This window comes from Epinephelus fuscoguttatus, linkage group LG15, assembly GCF_011397635.1.
Source record: "Epinephelus fuscoguttatus linkage group LG15, E.fuscoguttatus.final_Chr_v1".
Taxonomy (NCBI): Eukaryota; Metazoa; Chordata; class Actinopteri; order Perciformes; family Serranidae; genus Epinephelus; species Epinephelus fuscoguttatus.
This window is the reverse complement of record NC_064766.1, coordinates 28,008,862-28,033,694: the sequence shown is the minus strand read 5'-3', so window position 1 is coordinate 28,033,694 and position 24,833 is coordinate 28,008,862. Positions and strand designations below refer to the sequence as shown.

Below are 24,833 nucleotides of genomic sequence, written 5' to 3'. Positions count from 1 at the left end.
TTTCCTCTTACCCCTTGTACTATTTATTAATCTAGATTGTTCTAGGGTGAGTTACCAGGTGATGGAGAGAGATGTCTGCCTTCTCTCAAGAGAAAAAAAAAAAAACCTTTCAAAAACTCTAATGATCCAGTTACCCAGGATAATCCACAGGCCTTATTGTGAACAGTTGCATGTGGGAGCCAATTTCCTACACACTACCGAACTACACCTGCCACCTGTATCATTACGCAGAGGGATATACTCATGAATGAGAGCCTCCTGCTCATGACAGTGTGAGATGTAGATCTAATGGTGTTTTCTTCAGCTGAGCTGTAACATTAGCTAGCTGAGTGGAGTTAGGTGAGCTATCAGTAGATGCACACTTCCCTCTGCATGGTGATATGGTTGGCAGGTGTAGTTAGGTAGAAAGAAAAAATTATGATCAAGGAAAACATAAGGCGGACACTAAACACCTCTGCTATCTAAACATTTTACAAACACTAATCATCAAACTCTCACTGCTTTACTCGACTAATTCCACTCTCTGTTAAATGTGGAGCACAGTGGCCTCAAGTTCAGTACCTGACCATACTCAAGATGCAAATGGAGACTCATTCTAACAAAAGATGTGAAAGGACAGACTTACAGCTGTCCACTTGTGATTTGATCACCCAAGACAAACATTAATACCTGGCATAAACTGGGCCACAAACTACCATTCTGTCCATAGATAAGTTAGTTAAAAGGTCCACATTGTCAGCGTTACAGTCACTGAACAATGAATCATTCACAGTGGTTCTCCAGCACCAACAGACGCCCCAGTGGCCTAATGGATAAGGCACTGGCCTCCTAAGCCAGGGATTGTGGGTTCGAGTCCCATCTGGGGTGCATAGCAGAGTGGCGCAGCGGGAGCGTGCTGGGCCCATAACCCAGAGGTCGATAGATCGAAACTATCCTCTGCTATCTAAACATTTTGACTAAGTAAACTCTGTTAAATGTGGAGCACAGTGGCCTCAACATACAGCAACTGCCCCCAAGCCCGTAAGCTGGCCACAGATTTCAACAGATGGGTTTCCAGCTTTGGGGCACTTCCTGGTGCTTCCTCATCCTGTCTGAACCCAGCATCCACCCAGGTGTGCTCTTATGTACTTAAATTTGGCACCAATTTATTTGGAACAGTATCGACATAATTCCGTGAGTACCCTTAAAGCACCAAGTTCAGTACCTGACCATACTCAAGATGCACACGGAGACTCATTCTAACAAAAGATGTGAACAGACAGACTTACAGCTGTCCACTTGTGATTGGATCACCCAAGACAAACATTAATACCAGGCGTAAACTGGGCCACAGACTACCATTCCATAAATAAGTTAGTTAATAATGTCCACATTGTCAGTGCTACAGTCACTAAACAATGAATCATTCACAGTGCTTTCACAGCAGGTGTAGAAGCCCCAGTGGCCTAATGGATAAGGCACTGGCCTCCTAAGCCAGGGATTGTGGGTTCGAGTCCCATCTGGGGTGCATAGCAGAGTGGCGCAGCGGAAGCGTGCTGGGCCCATAACCCAGAGGTCGATAGATCGAAACTATCCTCTGCTATCCTAAACATTTTGCTTTACCTGTCTAAGTGTACATCTACTGCCAGCTCACCTAGCACCACTGAGCTAGTTAATATTACAGCTCAGCCAAGAAGGATGTCATTACCGTTTACATCTTGCACTGTCACAAGCTTAAGCCTCTCATCCATGAGTACATGCACGCTTTCTTTTGAGTGGTGCTACATATGGTGGGTGCAGTTTGATAGAAATAAAATAGTTCCTACAAGAAACCACAAAAATTTCCACAAGCTGATGCCTGGGAACTCCTTACCCTCAGAGCAGAGAATGAGATCAACAGCCTTATGACAGGGATGTTATATGACACACTAGAGGCCGATGCTGCTCTTGTCTTACATGACATACCATAAGCCTCTTTTGCTTCCATAATGTCTTCATGCTATCTAAAATCACACACTGAGTTGTTTAGATTTAAAAAAAAATTGTTTTTTGATTTTGGGATGAACTATCCCTTTAAGAGGAAAATATATGAAAGTATATGGAGGTACATACATGGTGTATATGTTGTAAGAAATGTTTTCTTGTCTTTTGGTTCTGTATATGTGTCACTTTAAGTTCTATTTTTGAATGTTTGATAAATAGCAGAGTTTGCGGATAAAAATACACATATTTATGTAACTACAGTTGTCAAACCCTTTCCTGGAAAAAACATTTTTGTAATCTTCATATTGCAACATTAGAGACTTCACCATTTTTCTTTACTATTCACCAGCAGACTGCTCAAAGAACTGAGACACTAACAGTATTTTGTCTGTAATTCTCCTGAAGTATTATGGTACCTTCCCACTGAAACACCAGTCAAAGTATAATATCTCCTCAACTCTGACTAAACAGACACAGAAATCTCCAATGATTCCAAGCCTTTACTTCATAACACAGCGGCCTCTAGTGGAAACAACAGAAACTGCAATATTAACTCTCATCCAGAAAGTGTGTGAACATCTTGAACATAACTAACTTGCTCTTCTCCTGGAAGCGTAAAATACGCCTGTGTGAGAGAGGAAGTGCTGCTGATGTGAGGTTATTTCTTGACAATTTTTTAAAAATCCTAAACCATTCAAAAATGACTCATATTGAAGGAAATAAAACTATACAATGAAATGAGATTATAACATTAAACCTGAAAACTAAGCCTTGAAAAAAATGACACCACACCACTGAACATATCACTTAGTATTATTTAAACATATCACTTGTTGCAGGCAATACTGCATTTTTTGTCGATATTCGATAATGCAGATATTTTCCAAATCATTTTGGCTGTATGCTTACATTTTTTCCCAGCTAACTGCAGAAAACACCATGTCTCTCCTGTAGCGACATTAACATATTTCTACGTCTACTCTTAATGTGACGCCCTCTGACAGGCGCAGAGATGAAATACAATGCTTTTACACATCACTGGGCAAAATAAGAAAACTAAAGGTTGCATGTAAGATGTGCCATATTCATCTTTATGTAACATTATAAACAAAACTGTAAAGGTTACTTTAACAGGCTTGAACAATGCTCACCCTGAGATAATCCTGACAATATTCACAACCAGGGTAAAACTAACCTACTTTGACGAAAGCTGCATAATTAAAGCGTAATCTTATCGGCCTGTCATATCAGCAGAAATGCTCATTTCAGACCAAAGCCAATACTTTGTTTTAAATCCTTTAAGTGGCAGTACTAATGATGTGTCCATATTATAGTGTATGCCTCATTTAAATCCATGTTTTTGTACTTTTTTTCTGTATTACTAATGTGAAGCAAGTTGCAACAGTTACACTGACATATATGGTGACATGTTTTGTAAAACAACACAAACTTCTATAAAATATAGTTGTGCATGCAATACATGCAGTTTTGGTATGTAGTCAACACTGTATAAGCTATGGCAGCAACAGTTGCTGATGTTAATTCTGCTATATTCACCTTAGAAAATATATTATACTATAATATTCCTGACATTACACAGGCAAAGAGATGAAGGCGGACATCAAATAAAATGATATTAATGTATATGTATATGGTTATATTCTACCAGCCCAGAAATAAATTAATCAATAAATTTATCAATGAAAGGCATAATGGAAAAAAAATTCTGTCCGTCACCCTGGAGCTGCCTTGCAAAAACAATTTTCAACGCTTTTCACAAAAAAATCCATTTGACGTGACGTGTCTGGAGTGGAAAAAGAGGCTTTATCAACTTAGACAGTAAGTGAAAATAACTTTGCACATATGTTCTATATTTGAGTCGCCTGCGACATTTATTTTCCGCCGGACTCCCAGTTTGTTTAATTCCTCCTCCTTGCCAGCCATCCTGCAATAACTCATCTCCATCCATTTATTTCAGCGCCGACATTATGGGACACTGCACATACCCTGCAGAGGGACACTTCCAGAGGCCTGACCTCAGAGCTGTACAATATAAAAGCTCTGACATGTTGAAGATCTGCAAGCATCTGACTTTCCAGATTGAGCCTTGAAATCCCCTCAACTGGACTTTTGCCCTCTAATATTTAGATTCTCGACAGACACAGTGAAATTAATGAAACCGTTTTCCAGAGTTACAGTAAACTCTGGAAAAGAAATGTGTCTCTAAATCTCAAATCTGAGAACATTAAACGCCTGGGGGACTACATGTTTATAAAGGTGAATGAACTTATAAACACTTTGTGAGCTTTTTTGTGGGCCTCTTCAGAAATGTTTAATATGCGTCTCTTGCCAATAAAAGTAAAATGGGGTTTTACAGCACCGGCCGAAGTTTCTCCCGTGCTTTTAATTTTATTTTACTGAGGTGGAAGTGATTGAACATCACTGCGAAAAGCTGAAGACACCTTGTAACAGCTCAGAATTGCTAGGTGCTTACATATGACTGTATATATTGAGGGGTGAACGGTACACATTTACAAAGAGAGCGGAGGTATGTGGAATAAAACTGGTATCACAATACTTTATTAATTTCCACAACAGGTTCTTATTGTGACAACAAGGAAATACACTGTCCCCCCGAAGCAAACAATATTTGTATATCTAGCCGCATGTATGTTTAAGGCCGTGTTTATTCTTCCTCTCCAAGGTCAAGTATGGTTTAATTGATTATACGATTCTTGCCTTGGCATCGTTAACCAAGTAAATGTTTAATTTGCATTGGAATCACAGGTTAGGTTTGGTGCAATAATGGCTCATAAAACTAAAGCTATCAACACATACCAGAGAAGAGCTCGCTGATGGCAGGACAGCTGTATTCCCTACAAACTAGAGTTATGGCCACTATAACAGATGAAAAGTTAAGACCAAATTAAACACGTTTAAAGCCAAGCAGGAAATATCCTGTTAGAAGGTACAGGTTTGCGTTATTAAAAGGTTTCTTCACTGCGGGACTAAAGCAGAAAACTGCTGATCCAGTGACAGCAGGGACATTGCTGAGCAGTGTGTTTACTGAGATGATGCCGCTCGGTAGGGAAAGGAAAGCTCTGAAAAACGCCTTTGGGAAATGAAGCACTATAGAGGAGCTTTTGAAATCCAACTGTCACTACTGACCTTTACTTTTCAACAAAATCCCCTATCTTGTGAATCAAATGTGTTCTGAAGAAAAAAAAAACAAGCATGCACAGAGAAAAGGAGGCAAAAAGTAGCAACAGTAACCATCCTGCATCTGTTGTGCAACACTCTCTGTGAATATCAGCTGGTCTATTTAGAGAGGATAAAACAGCACCTTTACAATCGTCACATTATGAGAGTTTAATTTAGGAAAACTTCCCCGAAACAACGGCTGAGTTTGTTCGTGAAGAGGACAGTGTGTTTAACTGAAATGCAATATATCTTGTGGTCAGGATCTATTTCACAACATAAGCTTCAGGGCAACCATTATTGTAATGTGAAAGGCTGCTGCCTGCACAAAAATAAAGCAACAATATATCAACATCTGCTGAGTAGAGTAAGCCGCCGCTGCCGCCATGTGACAACAACCGTCTTCAACAACACACACAGACTGACTGAAACATTAACCAGCAATTAAAGGTGAAAAACAAAAAGAGGAACTTTTGTACTTTTTAAAAATATTGGCTTAAAGGTCCAGTGTGTAGGATTTAGAGGGAAATATTGGCAGACATGGAATATAATAATACCGTTTTCTTCAATCATAATTGCCCTAGAATGAGCCCTTTATATCTATGTAGGGAGCGGTCTTCATCCACGGAGTACGCCATGTTGCACCGTTATGTTTCTACAGTAACCCAGAATGGACAAACCAAACACTGGCTCTCGATAGGGCTATTGGTGTTTTTGCGTGGGCTACCATAGTTACCAGCCCCTCCAGAGGAGACCTCTGTGGATAATTCAGCTCCCAAAAAATGTCCCAAATATCTGGATCTTGCGTTAGAGAAAAAAACAGGTAAGCACACATTAGTAGGTGCTGGGCGAGCGTTCTGTTACTGACGTGCTGAACAACCTTGGAGAAAAACTGATTTGTAATATGAAACTGCTTTATTCAGTGTTTTTACCAGTTTAAATCATTAGATCTGTTAGTTTTAGAGACGAAGAGACCTCTGTGGATAATTCGGCTCGGTAAAAACCTGAACAGTCAACACTAACCAGGACAAGTATCAGCTGGTTGCAATCTGAAGTTCTCTTTGCAAGCTGCTCCTAAATTCTCTTGAATCTTACACACAGCTCCTTTTAGTGCTCATAAAACCTTAATTAATTTAAGGAGGTATATCTGTGTGTTCTGTTATCTTTGCCATTTTGGCGTCAGAGCTAAGGACTCTACCTGGGCGTGTGGGCCAGAGTAAAGCGGCGCCTCTGGAGATTGATGCTGCGGTTCATCAGCAGCTTCCGGAACAGCAGTGGGGAGTTTCGAGGAGACCCACGGGGGGAATCCTTGGGCGAGAGCTTTGGGGATCCCCCTGGGGAGCCTGTTCTGGACCTGGGCATGAGCTGAATGACAGGCAGCCTGGTCACTCTTCTGTCCTGTGGCTTCTCCTGAACTTCAGGCTGCTCTTCTTCGGAGCTCTCAGAGCACAGCTCACTCATGGTGGACAGAGGATGGTCAGATAGTTGGTCACTTTGCTTGTTCTTCCGTAGGTGACTTTGGTCCGAGGAATGGCCTCTGATCTCACTGGTTTCTCAAATAAACTTTACACAGCTTTTTTTGTGACATGGCATATGGAAAGGTCCGTCAGTTTCTGTGGCTGTCTCTCTTGCTTCCCCAAGTCCAGGAAAAAAGTTAGTGCCTCTGATCCAGTCCTTGTTTCCTCATATTTAAACTAAACCTGAGCCGCTCATGATTCCTTCAAAACTCTCTTTTTAAAACACTCAAATACACTTGTTTCCAAAAAGAGCACCAAAAAGCCAACAAAACAACCTCTCTGCCAGACTTTTATCTTTAATTGAAACCTGGCGGCCCCTTTCTTGTCTCTTCCTAGGGACCACGCTGACTGCCGTACCGGGCAATAAACTCAAACATTAGTGTTGATGTACTCTCCCTGCCTCTCTCTCCCAGGCTTTGTTTACATTACCGCTAGGCCTTCCCTCTCTCCAACTAAATATGGACGTCTGATTTACAGGGAGGAGAAGCATGACAGATCACCTCTGTCTGCTTCTCTCTCGCTCTTTCCAGCTCCCCCCTCTTCCCTCACTCTTAATCTTACAGAGCATATTGTTCATCAACTTCAAACTGTGCTCCATAATTACTTCCTCCAGTGTATAAACATTAAGCCATCGCCTGGCTCGGCCTTGCAGCCCTTCTTACGTTCACTCCAACTGACTTTGCACACTCAGGCTTTTCCTCCGGTCCCCGAGGTGCTATTTGTTGTGAAGTTGCCTATTTCCTCAGAGACAGCCTCTTTGCCTTTCACATGCTCCGAGCGCACCAGGAAGAGTCACATGAAGGGTCTCTGACTATAAAAAGCAGAGGTAGATAAAAGCTGTAGACAGCATGGGTGCTGTCACGATGGCGCTCTCTATCTGTGACCAGAGGCAACATCATCTTCACCCCCACCCAATCTCTTTGTTTATCACTAGAGAGTGAGGAAAGGTCCTCCTGTGAGTCACAGCTAAACACCGGTGCTGTCTAGAGTAACTGAAATAACCTAGGGAGCTGGAGCATCTGACACAGGGCTGAACCTATGACCAACAGCTGGTAGGGAGAGCGGGGAAGAAAGATTCTTTGGTTAAAGGCTTTTTGTGCATGTACACTCATAGCTGCTGTACTGTACATATTCTGGAGCTACACTCCTGTACTTGTAGGCAAAGAAATATATTCTCATTCAAATGCACCGCAAATGTATTTTGGGTCAAATTCATGTCAAGATTTTCACCCATCTTCACCAAAGCCAGTCTCAGGGGACTATACAAAGTCTGAGTGCATAACACCGGATGTGACTTTTGGTCTGTCCTCCCCAGTTGATTTGACTCCACAGACACCAGGTTCAACACTTCACCACCACATCTATTATGGATAAAGTTTTCTCTGGAGAACCATTAAGGGTCACTGACCTACTGTTCAGCTTTCAAGAGAGTCCCCGCTGAGAATTTGCCTATATATCTACAAATTACACAAAAATGAGTTAGAGTAGCTGTACTTATCTTTGGCAAATGATATAAGACCTCTTTTACAGCTGTACTTCATCAGTATTTTTGTATTTACAATAGGACAAATGACGTAATGTGAAAAACACAGTGTTAACCGACAGGGAATTATAACCAAACTACCTCAGCATTGCAAGGCGATTAAATGAATAGTTCACCCACAGTATATTCATTTGTTTATCAATTAGTCACCCTGTTCTGGTGAATTAGAGAATAAAACTTTATTTTTCTGTCATGCCTCCACAGTGAACGAAGGATCCAAAAACTGAGAAAATTCTCAATTAACTGAAGTAATAGGGGGCCACCTTTCACAAGAGCAAGACTATATCAAAACATCCATATATAAACTCTCACACAACTTGTGCAGTGTAATCCAAGTCTCATTTATCTATCATGCACTCATTACTTCCCAAACAGATGGCCCTTTCCAACTGGGAACTGAAGTGAAAGTGGAACTTTTCATGAAGAAACAAATTTTTCTTCACAAATTCAACATAACATGGTGTGAGTAATTTACATACACATTATCTTTCTGTTGGTGAAGTATTCCTTTCAGGGCCTTTCAGCTCATTGTTTTGTTTTTATGGCCCTCAACTTTATAGTTTTATTTTAATCTATGCTCTCTCATCGACACCAGCTCACAAGTTTTGACAAACCAAATGTTCACTCGCATAAAACAGAAGACAAAGTTAGCCACTAGCTGGTGAACAAAGTGGAGTATTTATCAACTGAAGAGGCAGATATTTTTCTCAGGAGTTAATGGAAGCAAAGTCAGAGCTAAAAGTAGAGTGATAAAATATAGAAATGAACATTTGTCAGGGTGAACACAAACATGATGCTAATGTTGCTCCATGTCTGTTCAATTTGTAAATAAGCAACTGCATGCTTTATCAAAAAGTGATAACATGTCAGCATTGTTTTTACAGCTTGTTGTGCTGCCCCCAAGTGGCCAAAAATCTGTTAATACTGCTTTAATCTTCTCTTCCTCGCTAAGATCTTGTATTAGCAAAAGATTGCCATGTCCGTTGTTCATCAGTTTTCTAGAACTGCAGTCACCACATATCCAAGTCCTTTTTGGACTTATTTGTATCTGCAATATATCTGGTAATATTACACAGTTAAACTTGTGCCAGACTCAGTTAGCATTGTTAAAAACTTTGATTTTGCTTTGTTCTAATGTAAAGACAGTGAAGATGCTGTCTTCCGGCCTAAACCAATTTGGCCCTGAAGCACATCATCATACCAGTCATATGAACGACAGAGGCAGAAATGAAGGCTGCCCAGTTCCCAGTTTGATTTGAGGAGGCCAGAACAGGGTGGCAGCACTACCACAGGTCCCATGGGCTAAGTTGTGCCGAATTGTTGAATCGTGCCTGAGATGGACGATCTCTAGAGTTAGGTCAAGGTGCATCTGACTGCTTCAAAGTGGCTTGTGGTGACTCCAGATGGGCTTTGTCATCATTTAGGGATGATTTAACATCAACATTTAGTGATATGTTTAAATAATCTCATCATCCTGTCTCCATTTTTGAGCAATAAGCAGTACATGCTGGGCAAATTCCTAAAAATTCATGATAAGTGGCTGGCTGTTGCACAATGCAATAGTAAACAGTGCAAAAGAGAGTGCTGCTTTTAGACATTATAGACTCAAGACAAACGGATAGACTTGTTGTATGGAGATGTAAAATATCCTACTGGGCTGGGCTGGCACGTCAAGTCAAACCAAGTCAAACCAAGTAAAGCCAAGTCAGCACATGGTATTGAAAAGGGTAGAGCTGTACCTAACTAAGAATTATGTCAGTCAAATCCAATTAGGCTGTTTAATACGAATATTCAACTATTCGTTCCTGTTTCCATTTAGAGTTTGAGAGTTTGAACAGGGTTAAGCAGGACATTAAGTGTGACAGTGACATTCAGGTAATGTAGTAAACAAGCTAACTATGCTAATGATGGATTGGAACTAGCTATTGAACAAAAACCAGAGACTGTATCATATTAAGTTGCTGTGAGGTGTAAATTCACCACTTCCAAGCAGAAGGCAGAAATTAAATGTTATCTCAGAGCCTGACCAGGCAAAGCCTCTCTTGTCCAGGCAGCTGTTTCAGTGTACACAGCTGCCTGTATGGGACAGGAGTGTGAAAGCGAGGAGCTCTCACTCTGCAGCTAAATCTAGGGGCCTAAATGTCCGCAGAAGTGCACAACACATTGACTGAAAAAAATCATCATATCATATTGAGACTCCTATGAGACCACTTCTTTGAAGTGACTATGGATTGTGTCTCCACAGTCTGTTATTCAGGAAACCCTGTTCATTTTGTGGGACTGTGGATCCATCTTCCGAGTTTCTCTGGAAAGTTTTATCCGTCATCAAACAGCCATACCGGGAAAACAAACGAGGACTCAAGGACAACATCATGCTGGCTCACTGCCTCCAACCCATCCATCTAGTGTTCCCAGCTGGAATGGTACGCTCACAACACTTGTCCTCCACTAGTGACGATATCAGGATCTCAGGTTTTGTTCAAGCCACAGCTGATATTAACTTTTATAGACACATAATGACATCAAATTAGTGACATCACAATACACCAGTTCAGTTCTGATTAGATTTCCCTAACATGTGTGGCATTTTAAAACAACCTGCCGCTTTAAATGCTGCTCCATAAACAAATTCTCTGGCGCTGCATCAAAATTGCACTACCAACTTGTAAACAGGCGAGCACATGGCCCTCTTCACAGAGAGGGAACACAATGAAAGGCTTTTTAAGGTCCATGAACATCATAGGAGTCCTGTCTATTGCTTTACACCTGCTGATTTATAAACACTAAAGGAATAATAAATATAGCCTGATCACCACAATATGTGAACCTATTTTCCAGTGCCTCATCTGAAGAGTTTTGACCACAGCACATTGAACGTAATGAATCTACATATTAGTGTGTTTGTCCTGACATACTGAAAGCTCCCAAAAGTGAAGGCAAAACAGCTTGATCGCCCCCTGGTGGTTGGCTGCAGTACAGGTGATAAATCCCACCTCCTCCATGTTGGTTGATGGGCCAAACTAAAAACTCAAAGTACACGTCAAATAAATAGTTTCCAGTGCTTCTGTCACTTTAGGTAGCTCAGTCTGACAACGCATGTTTTAAATGTTTATTTCAAGAGCAGAGTTTGCCCCCCCCAGTCAGAGCCTACAGATGGACAGTGGGGTGGAAAGAACGGGCAGCAATACTGATGCAGGGCAGCAGCGGCATTGAGAAGGCAGAGGGAGAGCTGGCAAAATTTTGCAGCTTAAACAGACCTCCAAATTGGGAGGTTGTGTTTTGCAGATGACACACGGAGAGTGACATATGGCATGTGTGTATTAATCAGTGCGGCTGAAGTTGACTGCCTAAACTAGCTCACAGGCATCGCTCCATTTCTTATCATGCTGATGTATGTTCAAGTGTTCATTTTTCTTCCATGTTTGGTTTTAATTAGTAATTTGAAGCTATAAAAAGAGAGTCTGACATCATGATTTACAGCTGTGCAAGATGGCAGCAGCTGTGTCTGGGATATTTTGACCTCATTTTTTGCAATGTAGGAGGAAATGGAGACGTGTTATCCATCTTTACATACATTTTGTTTTTGTTTTGTTTTACTAAACTACTTATTTCAATCAATTTTAATGTCTCTCTGGTAAATTCTGGATTTTAAAATGATAACTTAGGAATATAAATACAGGCACAATGCTTATATTTCTATCTTGGTCTGTCATCTGAGTAAAATGACTGCTTTGCAGCACACCACTGGAGTTATTACATGACTATGTTAAAAATGTGATCCTGATTTGACAATTATGGCCTTTTATGGTCTGTCAAATTATTGATTTTTTGTAAATAGCCATGTGATAAGCAGCTAGCGCACAGCAAGCGGGTCATTATTGCAAAATAAATCCCTTCAGGTTGATTCCAGACCTGCATCATCCTGTCGGGGTATATTTTGGAATAATGACCGGTTCACTGTGCATTATCCCTTACACAAACTTGTGTTCCTGTGTATTTGAAATAAATGATATTTTAAAATTTCCAAGACCAAATTGTAAAATTTTCAACATAATTTAAAGATATACCATGCAGGATTGTCTGTTATTGTTTGTAAACGCTCGCCAGCAAAAGTGAACGTTAATGTCAACCCCAGATTCACTCTTGTTTTATGTTTCGCCTCGTTATATGTGTTTTTTTGTCTCTTGGATGATTGCTGCTGAAGGTCTGGCACCTTGTTGCTATCTTTCTATAAAGCTCCAACCTCACATGAGTGCTGTGAGAGTACACGCCCATAAATGCTCCGAGCACAGAAAAGAAGATGACAATGAGAAAATACAAGCAGAGGGCAGAGTCTCCGCAGAGAAATACACCTCCACACACTACATATTGCATTCAAGGTCTCATGCTGCGTCCAGTTATAGACAAATTTTGCTCTATATGCATGCGTTGTTCAAACTGATGAATACCATAATAACACATCAACGATACAACTGTGTCTTTGTCCACAGCAAAGCCATATCTGATCACCTCTGCCATGCACGACACCTACCTACGTAAACAAGCAGGTCTGTCTGCATTCCTTCAGCATGTGAAAAAGAGAACAAAGGTGGCACTCACTCACTCTCTCTCTCACACACACACACACACACACACACATTCAGTCCATACACACACAGGCAAAAATGCTCCAAATGTATTTGCAGCAGCAGCTTCAGTGTTCTTGTGGAAACAATCACAAGAGCCTTGTTTGTCTGATCTTTTACAGTGATAATTACTCAGCAGTGTGACAACGAGGAGAGCAACGCCTTGAGCGGCACACTTTGTCGGATCACATGCTCGAGAAGCAAATCCACGTTTTCTACCTAAATTAATAAAAAAAAAAAAAACCATTGAATACTCAGAATATCACAAGAAACAGAGTTGGATGATGGTGCTGCAAAGTTATGCTGCGTGTGTGTTGACTCACAGGACGAAAACATGCTGGAGTCACAAGCATCCGTTACACATTAACTACTAATCATTTTAATAAATAATCTTGAAAATGTGCCCAGTTGTGTGGGAACTAGAGAGAAAAACTCACTCCTTTTCACAGAACCCACAAATACTTGAAAGATATTTTGTCTCAAGGAAATGTGTTTGAAATAAGAAAAAATGATCATAATCCACTTTTGTATATCCACGTTTCTTAAAAGTTCGTACAGAGCCTTACTGGTGTTACTATGAGTTTGTCAGTGTCCTGCGGAAAGACAACAACACATCATACCACAGACTCACAAGGCTTTGGAGATGTAGCTGGTCAGAGTCCCCAGGCTCCTGGAGGGCTTGATGCTGGCAAATGAGGGGCTGGACTGGGGGCTGGACTGGGGGCTTTCGTGCACGGAGGGTCTGCACGACAGCCTGGGCAGCTGTAGGGTGCCCGAGAAGAGCCGCTTCACAGCACATTGGACACCAAAGTCGTGGGGGAGCTCGATACAGGAGGCCTGCTCCGACGAGTCCCATTGTCTCTGGACGGCAGAGGAAACAAAGGAAACGGTCAGTTTGGTTACATTTTTAGATCAGATGCTTCTAACTGATGAACTAGAGGGTAAGACCTGTGACGGCATGAAGATATGTGGAGGTGGGTGAGTTAAGGTTTTCACTCGTTTAGCTACTCACATTTGCACATCAGTGGTTTAGGTTTTACCCATCACATTTAACATTGTGAGGACTTTTTTAATGCTCTGTAAATGACACTTAGAAATTTTGGCCGGTGGGTGATGCTTCATTTGGCTCGGCGTGGCAGCTGGGTCACAAACGTTCTCATTTCACAGCTAAACAGTACACTAAAATATGTTTCTGAAACATCTGAGGCAAGAAATAAGCAATGCAGTTCTTTGTGCTTTGTTAGTCTAGTCTTAGGTAGTCTTGTGTAACATCTTGGCCGAGGGACTACAGATGAAGAACAGCCTTTTGGCTAATTCCGGCATTTTTATACCATGTGTATTTATTAGTCCCTTCTTAAATAAACTGAGCAAAACTAAACTACGCCTCGTTTGACAGCAGTTCATGAGCACTGACATGATTGACAGCTGCCTTAGATGCAGTGAATTCTTGCAAATGTCAACAGAAGCACTAGGAGGAGGAAGAAGAACATGATTTTTTCCACAGATTATCTGTCTAATATTGATATAGTGACAGTTTCCGGAAATATGACAAAAAGTTATTTTAATGACAGTTATCAACTAGTTAGAGTTGCTATGTGTCACAACACTTTATAGCTTAGTACAAAAAAAATGCAACACTAAATCTAACCCAATTCAATACAGCTTGGCACTTTATCAACTGTGTGGCTCACTGCCCGACATGGAGGTATTCATTTTCAGAGATGCCTTTAACTTGGCTGCACAGTGATTCTTCTTTCAGTTTGGACACTTAAGATGCTTCATCACTAAATGAAACTGCAAAAAAAACGCAAATGAAATCTCCTTAAGTGGGTCTACTCTGGTATTCATTGGCAGCAGAGGGTGAATATTCATAACACTTTCATATTTATTCAATTAAATTACTCAGTAAATTAGTAAATGCCATGCTTGGCCTCTGCTGAACTTCTCAAAGTAGTGAAAAATAAAACTGAGATCTAAAGGTAAGATGCAGACAGGGCTGTTTTTGTGCTGTTGCCGAAAATATGACGAGCCACGTAAAAGCACTCTTGGGCATTATTTTTGGAAGCGCTATCTGATTTCAGGTCCTGAGACCCACTCTATCACCTTGGACACAATAAATGGTTCTCACAGTGAGATAGTGTTTGGGATTTAGCTCTCAGGGCATGTCTCTTTCAGCGTCAGTGCGTCAGTGGAAACAGATAGGAGCGCTTGTTTTCTGCTGCATCCTGTGACCTTATCTCTCCATCTGCTTGGGAGTTCCACCTTTCCATAAACCATTGTCAACACAGTCTTAGTTTTTATTGTTGACCACTTGTGACCAAACTGACCAAGATGCAGAGTGCAGTGTTCATTTCCTGAGAACTTCACCTGGGATAAAACATCGACTTTCTCCTGTCATTTACTGATTTCTCCTCTCAGTGACATGAACACTGTATTACGGATCATTTATGTATGTTCATTCCAAATGGCTTTTGTAATTGCTCCCAAACTTGCTTAAACATAACAAATCAATACTATTAACCTGACATTTCAATAACACACTGCTACATTTGAACCTTCTCTATAACAGTTTGAAAATGGTAAAACACAGAAAAACATGAGTTTGTAATTACATCATTGAAATAAACAAAAGATCAGTCACAGGAGGAACCTGCCATCTTGGTTTTGGTAATAATACTTGATTGAAAAAAAGGTTTAAAGCTTTTTGTTTGAATCCTGAAAAGAAGTCAGAACACACACACAACAAATACGAGTCCTAGGCCACAGACAGAATCAACTATTCTAACATTTGTTTTTTCCCTTACCTCGGTGAAGTTGAAAAATTTTGATGAGTTATTTCTCCTCATACTTTTAGCTACTGCATCATGGGAGCAAGACAACTGGGAAGGAAATACCAAAGAGGAGGATACAGATACCACATTTAAGATCAGATATGAAGACGTCTGTGGCACCAGTAATCCCTCATGCTGTCACTCAGTGGAGAACAACTGTTTCCACGCCTCTTCATAAGGCTGTCATTAGCTCTGAGATAAACTCTCCAAGCACACTTTCGAGTTTGCATAAAGGCAACAGTTCAACCCCAAATAAAAAATACATTTGTTCCCTTTACCTGTAGTGCTATTTATGAATCTAGATTAATTTGGTGTGCGATGCTGAGTCCACAAACCTTGTTGTGAGCAGATTCATGTTGAACTATTTTCCTTCTACTGAACTACACATACTATTATCACCGCAAATAAGTAAGCATGCATCCCCTGCTAGCTCACCTAGCACCACTGAGCTAGCTAATGTTACAGCTCAACCTGAGGAGGACGCCATTAATATTTGCATCTCACGCTGTCATGAGCACAAGCCTCCCGTCCATAAGTAGATACATGCCTCCCCCTGCCCCAGTGATGTAGCTGCCGGTTGTAGTTCAGAAGAGGGGAAATAGCTCCTACATGAAACTACTCACAACAAGGTATATGGATAATCTTGAGTAACCGGGCCATGATTTCAGGAGAGAGATGTTGCTGTTGTATTTTTTGGCACTTTGAGCATCACAAGCGGAGTGCCATCTAGCTCCATTATACTAGAGTAAGCAGACATCTGTATGGTTGATATCTCCCAACACTTGTTGACTCACACCACAACAACTTCGAGTGATGAATAGCACTAAAGGTAAGAGGGAAACAAATGTATTTTTGATTTTGGAGTGAACTGTTATGACTGATTGTGACCCTAATTAAACCAAAAGCAATGTTTTTTTTGTAGGAAACAGGGTGAATTAGTCTGTTGAGCAGGGATAAGAAAGGACACGGATGTCACATGAGGTGGTGGAGCTGCCTGCATGACAGGCCATCATTCATGTGTGTCTATCTGACTGCAGAATCAGTGGACCATCAGGTTAGGCAAGACTCTGCTTTGATCAAGCAGCTGCCTCGTGTAACTTTTTTTTTTTTTTTTTTTTTTACAACATAAACACAACTTTGGATTGATTTATTATTTCTACTTGCATTTGGGTCCATGTCTAACAATCAGTATGATCTTCAGGAGATGTTGTGAACTTTATTATGAAGTTTTTATTGAACTTTTTTTTATAGGTTATTATGAACTTTATCTTCTGCTGCACCCATATGAATAAAACCAAAAAGTACAGAAAGTGTAACATCAGTTGTGACTCGTGAAATCACTCATCTGTTTTTAGTGCCTTTAGTCATGATCCCTGGTGTGCTTATGGACATGTACTTTGTGTATAATGTATTCTTTACTATACTTTGCTATTTTTTGGACAACATGATACTGAACATTAAATCAGCTGTGTAAAAACTTTCTCATTGTAAGACAGCAGTACGACATGATCAATGTTCATGTGTTCCTCACAGGGGACTGAAGATGAGTTTATGAGATATGGCGCCCTCTAAAGGACAGTGAGAAGACTGTCTCTGACCAGACTTTGCAAATGACACTGCAAACACCAGAAGGCTATCACTAAGGCAAAATGCTACAAAAAGCATTTATGGTTTCAGTGGATAACATTTCAATGATGACACATTTTGTTAAGAAAGTGAATTGTATTTGTACTGTGTGAATTATAAAATGAGGCAGTTATTTTTCCCTTTTTAGAAACAGATTGTAAAATCAAACATTGAAAAAATAAATTGATGATATTCCTCAGTGTTCCTTATCTAGTGGGCCACACCTGGAACAGAGCAAGCATGTGCAGTGCTGCTCCTTCAATCTTTGTGGCAGTAGCTTCTGAAGTATCTCTGGCCCTCTCCACAGGCAGGTGGCTTGGGGCCCTGAAAAAAAGTCAAAGGTTAAATCTACGCAAACAACAAATTATAAACTGCTTGTGCTTTTATAACACATGGTAAAACTGCACTAAAAAGCAGAAGTACCTAACAGAGTCAATGAATGACTCAGATTTGATTGACGCTAACTGTACCTTGTACATGTTGCAAACCAGAGTGAAGAGAGAATTCATGGCCTTGTCCTGCAGTTCCTCTGTGTGCTCCTGCAAAGTTAATACAAATGAGTATCCCAATGGCCACGGAAACAGATCTGCAGCAGATCTACAGATGAGTGCAATAATGACAGACGGTCATATGGAAAAGAAAGGGTAGTTTTTGAAGAAAGCAAGCCATCTCTCATCCTATAGAGTCAAACTATGTTTTCATGACAGTCTTGTAATGGTGATGTAAAGTAAAGAAATCCGAAGCCACTTTTAATCAGGCAGCTCACTTGCCAGAATAAAATGTTGACAATGTATGTTTCTGAAAGCCACAAATACCTTACATTTGCATGTTTCATCCTTACCATATCAAAGTTTCTAAAGTGACATAATATATGAGGTGATGTTGTCATCGGGAGGTGGAGGGGATGGTGAATAGCATGTCACCTAGAGGAGACGCCTGACAATATAACTTAATAAATGCCTGTCAAGCTGTAGAGCGCTATTCGAGACCAACAAAACAGGTTGTTTTTGCTGTTTTGCTGTATTACCAGCAGCTTTTTAGCCCCCAAATAATGGTGTTTATTAGGGACAATTCATTGTGTTTCATGCAACTTTTTTAGCCCTCAAACATGGGTGTGTTTTTAGGAACCTGTTGCTGTTTTTCCAGCAGCTTTTTAGCCCCCAAATAAGGGTGTTTATTAGGGACAATTCATTATGTTTCATGCAACATTTTAGTCCCCAAACAAAGGTGTTTTTTTAGGAACCCCTTGCTCTGTTTCCAGTGGCTTTTTAGCCCCAAACATGAGCTTTGTTTTAGGAACCCATCACTGTTTTTCCAGAGGTACAGTGAATTTCTGGCACAGAGCTTTTATGTTTGAGTGCGGTTTCCTGCTGTCGAGTGACGGACAGCTACTAAAAGGAGACAACAAACTAGCTTGATGACATGGCCAAATGCAAGTATGACGCTGAATACATTAGACTGTGTGGAAGCTGAACTAACAACTATGGTGAAATCTGGACCCTGTAGCTGTACCAGTTGGGAACAACTGTTTCAAAGACCCTTCACTGTGTTTCCAGTAGATTTGTAGCCCCCAAACATAGGTATTTTTAGCTAACAATTGCTGTTTTTCCAGTGGCGTTATAGGCTCCAAATGTGGGTGTTTTTTAGGAACCCATCTCAGTATTTCCAATAAGGATAGCGGCATAAAAAGTGGTTGTTTTTTACCAATTTATCACTGTTTCCAGTCTGGGTTATGCCCCTAAAACTGGGTATTTAAAGCCCGAACATGATCTTACCATCACCAAACGGGTTTTGTGCTAACACCTAACCACACAGTAACCACAGCATTGTTTAAACGTAAAGTTTCAACATATCAGCTATTTAATAACATGCATACGTAATGTATTTGTGGTTTGCAGAAACGCACATTTTTTTCTGGCAAGTGGGTTGTATCAGGAGCACCCCTTGGTGCCTAAACTGGTGCTTGGGATTCTTCCACAGTCCAACTTAATAATTCCCTTCGTACAGGCTTGTTAGAAAATGCAAGAATATTTTCATGAATGTCTGAGAGAAATAAAATATGACAAAATCCCAGTTTAATCTTGCAAAACAAATCAAATATTGTTTATTATTTATTATTTATTAACATATTTGTGCTCTGCAAAAGTTATGTGCTCTAAAATTTTCTCTTCAAGCCTTATTTGACTAACCAAGTTAAAAATAAAGCTTCAGCTCCCCTCAGGTGGCTCGGCAGAGAGGCAGCAGCATCTGTTGTGCTGTGGTTTGGAGTTACATCAAGATGTAGCTTTACACACATCAGTCACAGCTCTCTTTCACTTATACATAGAAGCTTTGGGGCAGATCAAGTGTCAAAATAATCACAAGATCATATTATCACTGTAAATGTGACATCACTTGTTTAAAAAGTGAGCATCAATGGCAGTGGCAGAATGAGGGCACTGCAGACAAAGTGGCTTCAAATCAAGCCAGGAAGGAAAGATGGAAGTTTCATTCAAAGTCAAAGATGATGTGTTTTATTATTGCCTAAAGATTAATAGCTTCTAGCAGTCTCCTAGTTATGGTTTTTGCACAGAGGCCATAGCTTTCCCCGCTAAGTGCACTGGAGCCTTACCCCATTAATGGTGATCCAGGGCACATACTGGTGGGGAGGTTTCAGGGCTTCGGTCTTCAAGGCATTCTGATGCATCAGCTGGTTTCCCAAATCCCCGTTCACACAACTCATGACATTGTCCCAGGTCACATCAGTGGAGTAAATTTTCACACACTACAAACACCAATGGAGGGAAATTTAAAAACACATCAAATTCAATCCTGTAATAATGAATAATATGAATGAAAGTGGTGGTGACAGAAAAGATGGCGCATAAAAGGAGAGAGACAAACAGACACCAGAAACACACACACACACACACACACACACACACACACAGACTTCCTTACGCTCTCGGCTGAACTGAGGACATCAATGGAGGATTCCATACAGAAGATGATCACGCCAGCATCAGCAGTCAAATTCCATAGACAAGTCTAAGAGGAACAAGGCAATTAGTTAGTCATAGCAGAGTCTCAGCATCATGAAACTGGTACAAGACAATACTGACTAAATTTATAACTTAGAATTTAAAACATTGGGGGCATTTTGAGGGGTTTTATCTGAACATTTCTCTGGGCAATTATGACTCTTTCACAACACCCATATTTACATGAATCAATTCTCCGGAAGATGAAAAGTATATATTTTATATAGAAGCTACAAGGGGCTTTTAAATGGTCATGAGTATGACGCCTCTATATGACCTATATAAGCTAACGAGACCATAAGCAAGACAATTGGCTATTTCTGTATAATTATTCTTAATACAAGTAACCGAGACGCATTCCCCTTGAAATCAGACAAAATGATTTATGGCACACAGACAGAAAGAGACTGTAACCTCTTTTAGGGTGCCTGTTCAAGGTGGGAACGCCGTGCCATTATTTGGTATCGCTTCTGTATAAAAAGTATGATCGGAGAATGGGCGACTGAAATGTCTCAACTTTAAGCTTGCAGTGCGACCCACTGCCGGGAGACTTAAAATGCGGCTAATAGCTTAAAGAAGAACAACAGCTGGAAATGTCAGCAAATCAGGGAGATAACGAGGTCTGGGAGATCCTCAACCTCTGAGCAGAGGACGAGATCAGTGGCATATAACAGCGACTATAATTGACTGTAGTTGCCATGTAATGCCATTGCTATTGTTTAGCAAGGACTACCTGACATTTATGTTATGTTTCACAATAGAGGCCAATGCTGTTGTGTTACATATCATGCCCGTCACATCTCTTTCACTTCCAATATGCCAGGATGCTACCCAAAATCACACTCTGGGGCAGCATAATGCCTTTCTTGTTTTGTTCTGTATAAAAAAGCCCACCTAGGCGTAACTACACTAGGGATGTAACGATTACCGATATTACGGTAAATCTCGGTTAATTTTTACACGGTAAGAATGACCGTTTATGTTTAAACTAATTGCATTATTGCGGTGAGCCGTATCTGTCCTCCAAACGGCAACTAGGTTTTCCGTTTTCGTATGAGACACTTAGGAGCTAATACTAGCTGAGTAATGTTAGCTAATAGCCGTATTAGCAGCTATGTTGTTAAGTGTTTCAAAACGAAACGGAGCTGTAAACACTGAGCGGAGCCAACAGAATATAAACCGATGTAATGTCACGCTAATTGAGATCAACTGCTATGGATCCTGCAAACAGCTGTGGTTAAAAAAATAAAATTAAAAATAAATTGTGTCTTGTTTTTACTCGCTATGTATGGTGGTGTGTATGGGAAATGCATTTTTCATTGCCAGAAATACTACTCCCTTTATCCACAGGGGCCACCAAAACATGACAAAAATATGTTCCTTGCAGTTGCTTTACAGTAATTCACATTAAATGGTTCTGAATTGTAGTAAGAGTATTACACTGGGGTGTAACTTACCTCAATCATGTTGCCCTGACATTCTGGTGGTCCATGCTGGCACTCATAAGTATACTTCTGTCCAACCTGTTTCTCCTGGGATAGAGTAAATGCAACAGATTCAAACGATATTTCTTAACCAAGATATTTTTATACATCATGTAATTATCTCTTTCTCAGTCAGTAAAGTTTGAGGATAATTCACTCTTGGATAAGCATGTTTATTTGATTATTCTGTGACCACATATGGTTTCAAATCTGCTTTTTGCCTCTACACATCTTAACAACACCACCAGCCGCAGCATTTGTCGATATTTTTAAGAAGCACCTTAAAACCTACCTGTATAGGCAGGCATTCTTTAACTTGTCTTTAGTGATTTATTTTTTCAACAACTGCTGTTGTTTCATTTTTGTGTCTCTGTATGTTTGTATGTATGTATTCTTGGTTGAATTTTAATCCTGTGAAGCATTTTGTGAGTTCTCTCTGTGAGAAGTGCTATACAGATAAATTTTACTTACTTACTTACCCACTGCATAATTTATAGAAGAACCACAATCCCAGTGTGAACCCAAGGTGTTTTGTTCACTGCCTACCTGTGCATTCCCGTACGGCACCAGAGTAACAGACATGATTTCATCAAGCAGGACCCAGGTGGGGAAGAGCATCTCAGTTAGGAACATCCTGCAGCCGGGACACAGACTCTCATAGTAAAGCCCCACCTCTACTTGATCTCCTGTGTGACGGGACCTGGTGAAGTTGGACTCGAGGCACTGCTTCAAAACCTGCACAAGGGGGCAAAAGTGGAGAGGTTAACACTCTTGTGTTTCTCTTTGAGTGTCTGCAGGGTCAGGCCCTTTTGCATTTGGAGGAAATCTTAGGAAAGGTAACATTTACATATTTTAAATCGACTGAGAGAGCTTGATGGATTTACCCTTCTGTATCTGTTTAAATTACTGCTACAAAAAGCATACTGAGCATACTCAGTACTTAACTGGTAACAGGTAACTGTACTCATTGTGAATGGATCTGGTATGAAACTGGTGGAGGAGGAAGGATGTGCGTTTTACATACGCTGTTTTCTGGAGTGTGCTGAGGCCAGACTGTGGGAGTGAGACTTAATAGTGTGTGAATGTCACTGGCAAAGGAAGTAGTATTTTGGAGATCTGTACTTCCTTATTCCCTGATATGTCCTACAGTCCCACCCAAAAGAAATCTCTGCTGCCCGCTTCTTCCTCACTAAGTAACGTTACAGATGGCAAAAGCGTAAAATACAGTCTACACACAACATAATATGGGTATCTGTTCCCCCTGAAACTTAGCTAACGTTACTGACGGCTAACGATAGTTAAGACACAGTTATGACGTTGCAAGAATACGGCACAGAATTCTAACGTTAGTTAATGTACAATGCGAAACGTAATATGAGCAACATATTTTCTGTATTTGAGCGTATTTTTTCGTACCATGACTACTTACAACAGGCTCAAGTAGAAGCTGGGGTCAAATTAATTAATTTGCATTTAGAAGTTTGCAGCTAAACAACTGAAAGTTAGCTAGCTTAAGCTAACTTAACAGGTCACAGGGTCAGGCTGGACACTGTTGCTATGGTTTCCAGCACTTATATACTGTATGTAGCGCAGTGATATGGCACAGTGGTTCGACCGACCGGTGACCACAGAGAACTATATTCGGGGTGCCCTGTGTGATTGTTAACAGTCACAAGCCGTTCACAAAAAGCATTTTACGCGCTCATAAAATAAAATAAGATAAAAGCTCTCCTAATATTTTGTTCATCTTACCCCGCACTGGAGAGCTGAGTCCAGAGATGAGCACCACTTTGATGGTCGATGGGAGCATGAAGAAGAAGGAGGAGGCAGGAGAGCGCTACCGCCGTACTGTATATTTAGCCCAACAGTCAACACCAGCAACAAAAGAGCCTTCATCTTCAGCTACAGCGCGGGGGCTCAGTTATACAGGACAAAACAAAGTTAGTAACGACACAGTACTGCCCTGCAAACTACAATGCCGTCCAACTTTAAATAGAGCACCGACGCGTCCTCGTGGAGGCTACCTATTTTTTGATTGGCTCTCGAGTTTACCATCGAGGCCGCGTCACTTGTATCTAGAAAGAAAGAGCGCAGAAAGAGCTCACAGCTGTGGGGACTTTTGATTCCACAGAAATTAGTCAAATGGTCATGAGATGTGCGTGGGCACGTTTTCACACCCTGAAGCACATTTAGTTGGCAAAAATGTTTCCAGCTTATTTTACATCTAGCAAAGAGAACTAATGTGGTAGACAAACAATACAAAACTAAAGTTTCACAAGTCCCCAAATGCACTGCAAGGGAGGAACTGGGTAAAAAGTTGAGTTTAAAGTGAAAAACATTCAACAACATGCATTAATTTGGTGTATAAATCACTCTCAGCACCCAAATAGATAAAGCTTCTAGGACCCTTTGGACATCTGGGGCTGGGCTACTGACCATCCCAAGAGCTAGAACAAAAGCTGCACCCTGTAATGGCTGCAAAGTTAAAATCATTTTAAATAATCTGTTTTTGCATCTCTTGTCTGCACTTTTGCTATTTTTAATGGTGAAAGCACTTGCCCTTTGATTGCCCTGGTGTATGAAATGTGCTATTCAAATAAAGCTGGCTTGCCTTACACTGCTGTGTGCTACCAGTTGTATTTGCCTACTTAAATAGCTCCTAAAACCCTTAATACACTGGAAAATATGTATTCTGCAAATACAGAGGAAGTTAAATTGAGTCTGGTGAGTTACAACTAACCCACGATTGTCATGTTCTGTACATCAAAGGGTAAAAAAGTTACTTCTTAGGAACTGTTCTTGCACAAATAAAGGACGATGAGGAAATGATTTCTAGGAGGAGCTGCAGTCTTGTGATCAGTTCACCCACTTTGTTGTTTTTCTTGTTTGATGGCATTGTACTCTTGGCATGACTTGTGCACATCATCTGGCTAATTATAAAGCGATGGTGTGCCTCAGCTCAGTTCCTCAGTCCATAGGTCTTGCTTAAGAACAGTCATGAGAAACACACACTGCAACCCTTGAACA

The 24,833-nt window shown here is 40.7% G+C and overlaps 2 protein-coding genes and 2 non-coding genes across 5 annotated transcripts in view; 2 read left to right on the top strand and 2 right to left on the bottom strand.

The window, feature by feature from the left end:
* The window catches only part of pde4ca (phosphodiesterase 4C, cAMP-specific a), a 65,263-nt gene extending 49,544 nt beyond the window's left edge, over positions 1-15,719 (bottom strand). For both annotated transcript variants that reach the window (XM_049599126.1, XM_049599128.1), the window contains exons 1-2: positions 15,650-15,719; positions 13,477-13,706 (exon numbers count right to left, since the gene is read on the bottom strand). In XM_049599126.1, the coding sequence (XP_049455083.1) occupies positions 13,477-13,706; positions 15,650-15,691 (272 nt within the window). In that variant the 5' untranslated portion in view covers positions 15,692-15,719. The remainder of the gene's footprint in view (positions 1-13,476; positions 13,707-15,649) is intronic.
* trnar-ccu (transfer RNA arginine (anticodon CCU)) lies at positions 795-867 on the top strand. Its single transcript has one exon. It is a non-coding gene; the product is annotated as a tRNA-Arg (tRNA).
* trnar-ccu (transfer RNA arginine (anticodon CCU)) lies at positions 1,435-1,507 on the top strand. The gene has a single exon. It is a non-coding gene; the product is annotated as a tRNA-Arg (tRNA).
* A 1,659-nt stretch (positions 15,720-17,378) lies between the features above and the next one.
* ifi30 (IFI30 lysosomal thiol reductase) lies at positions 17,379-23,814 on the bottom strand. Its single transcript, XM_049599133.1, has 7 exons — positions 23,559-23,814; positions 22,353-22,541; positions 21,780-21,854; positions 20,243-20,329; positions 19,914-20,066; positions 17,773-17,841; positions 17,379-17,626 (listed from the first exon to the last, which is right to left on the bottom strand). Exons 1-7 carry the CDS (start codon positions 23,700-23,702, stop codon positions 17,561-17,563), a joined length of 783 nt encoding a protein of 260 aa, XP_049455090.1. The 5' UTR covers positions 23,703-23,814; the 3' UTR covers positions 17,379-17,560.
* Between the last annotated feature and the right edge of the window lie 1,019 nt (positions 23,815-24,833).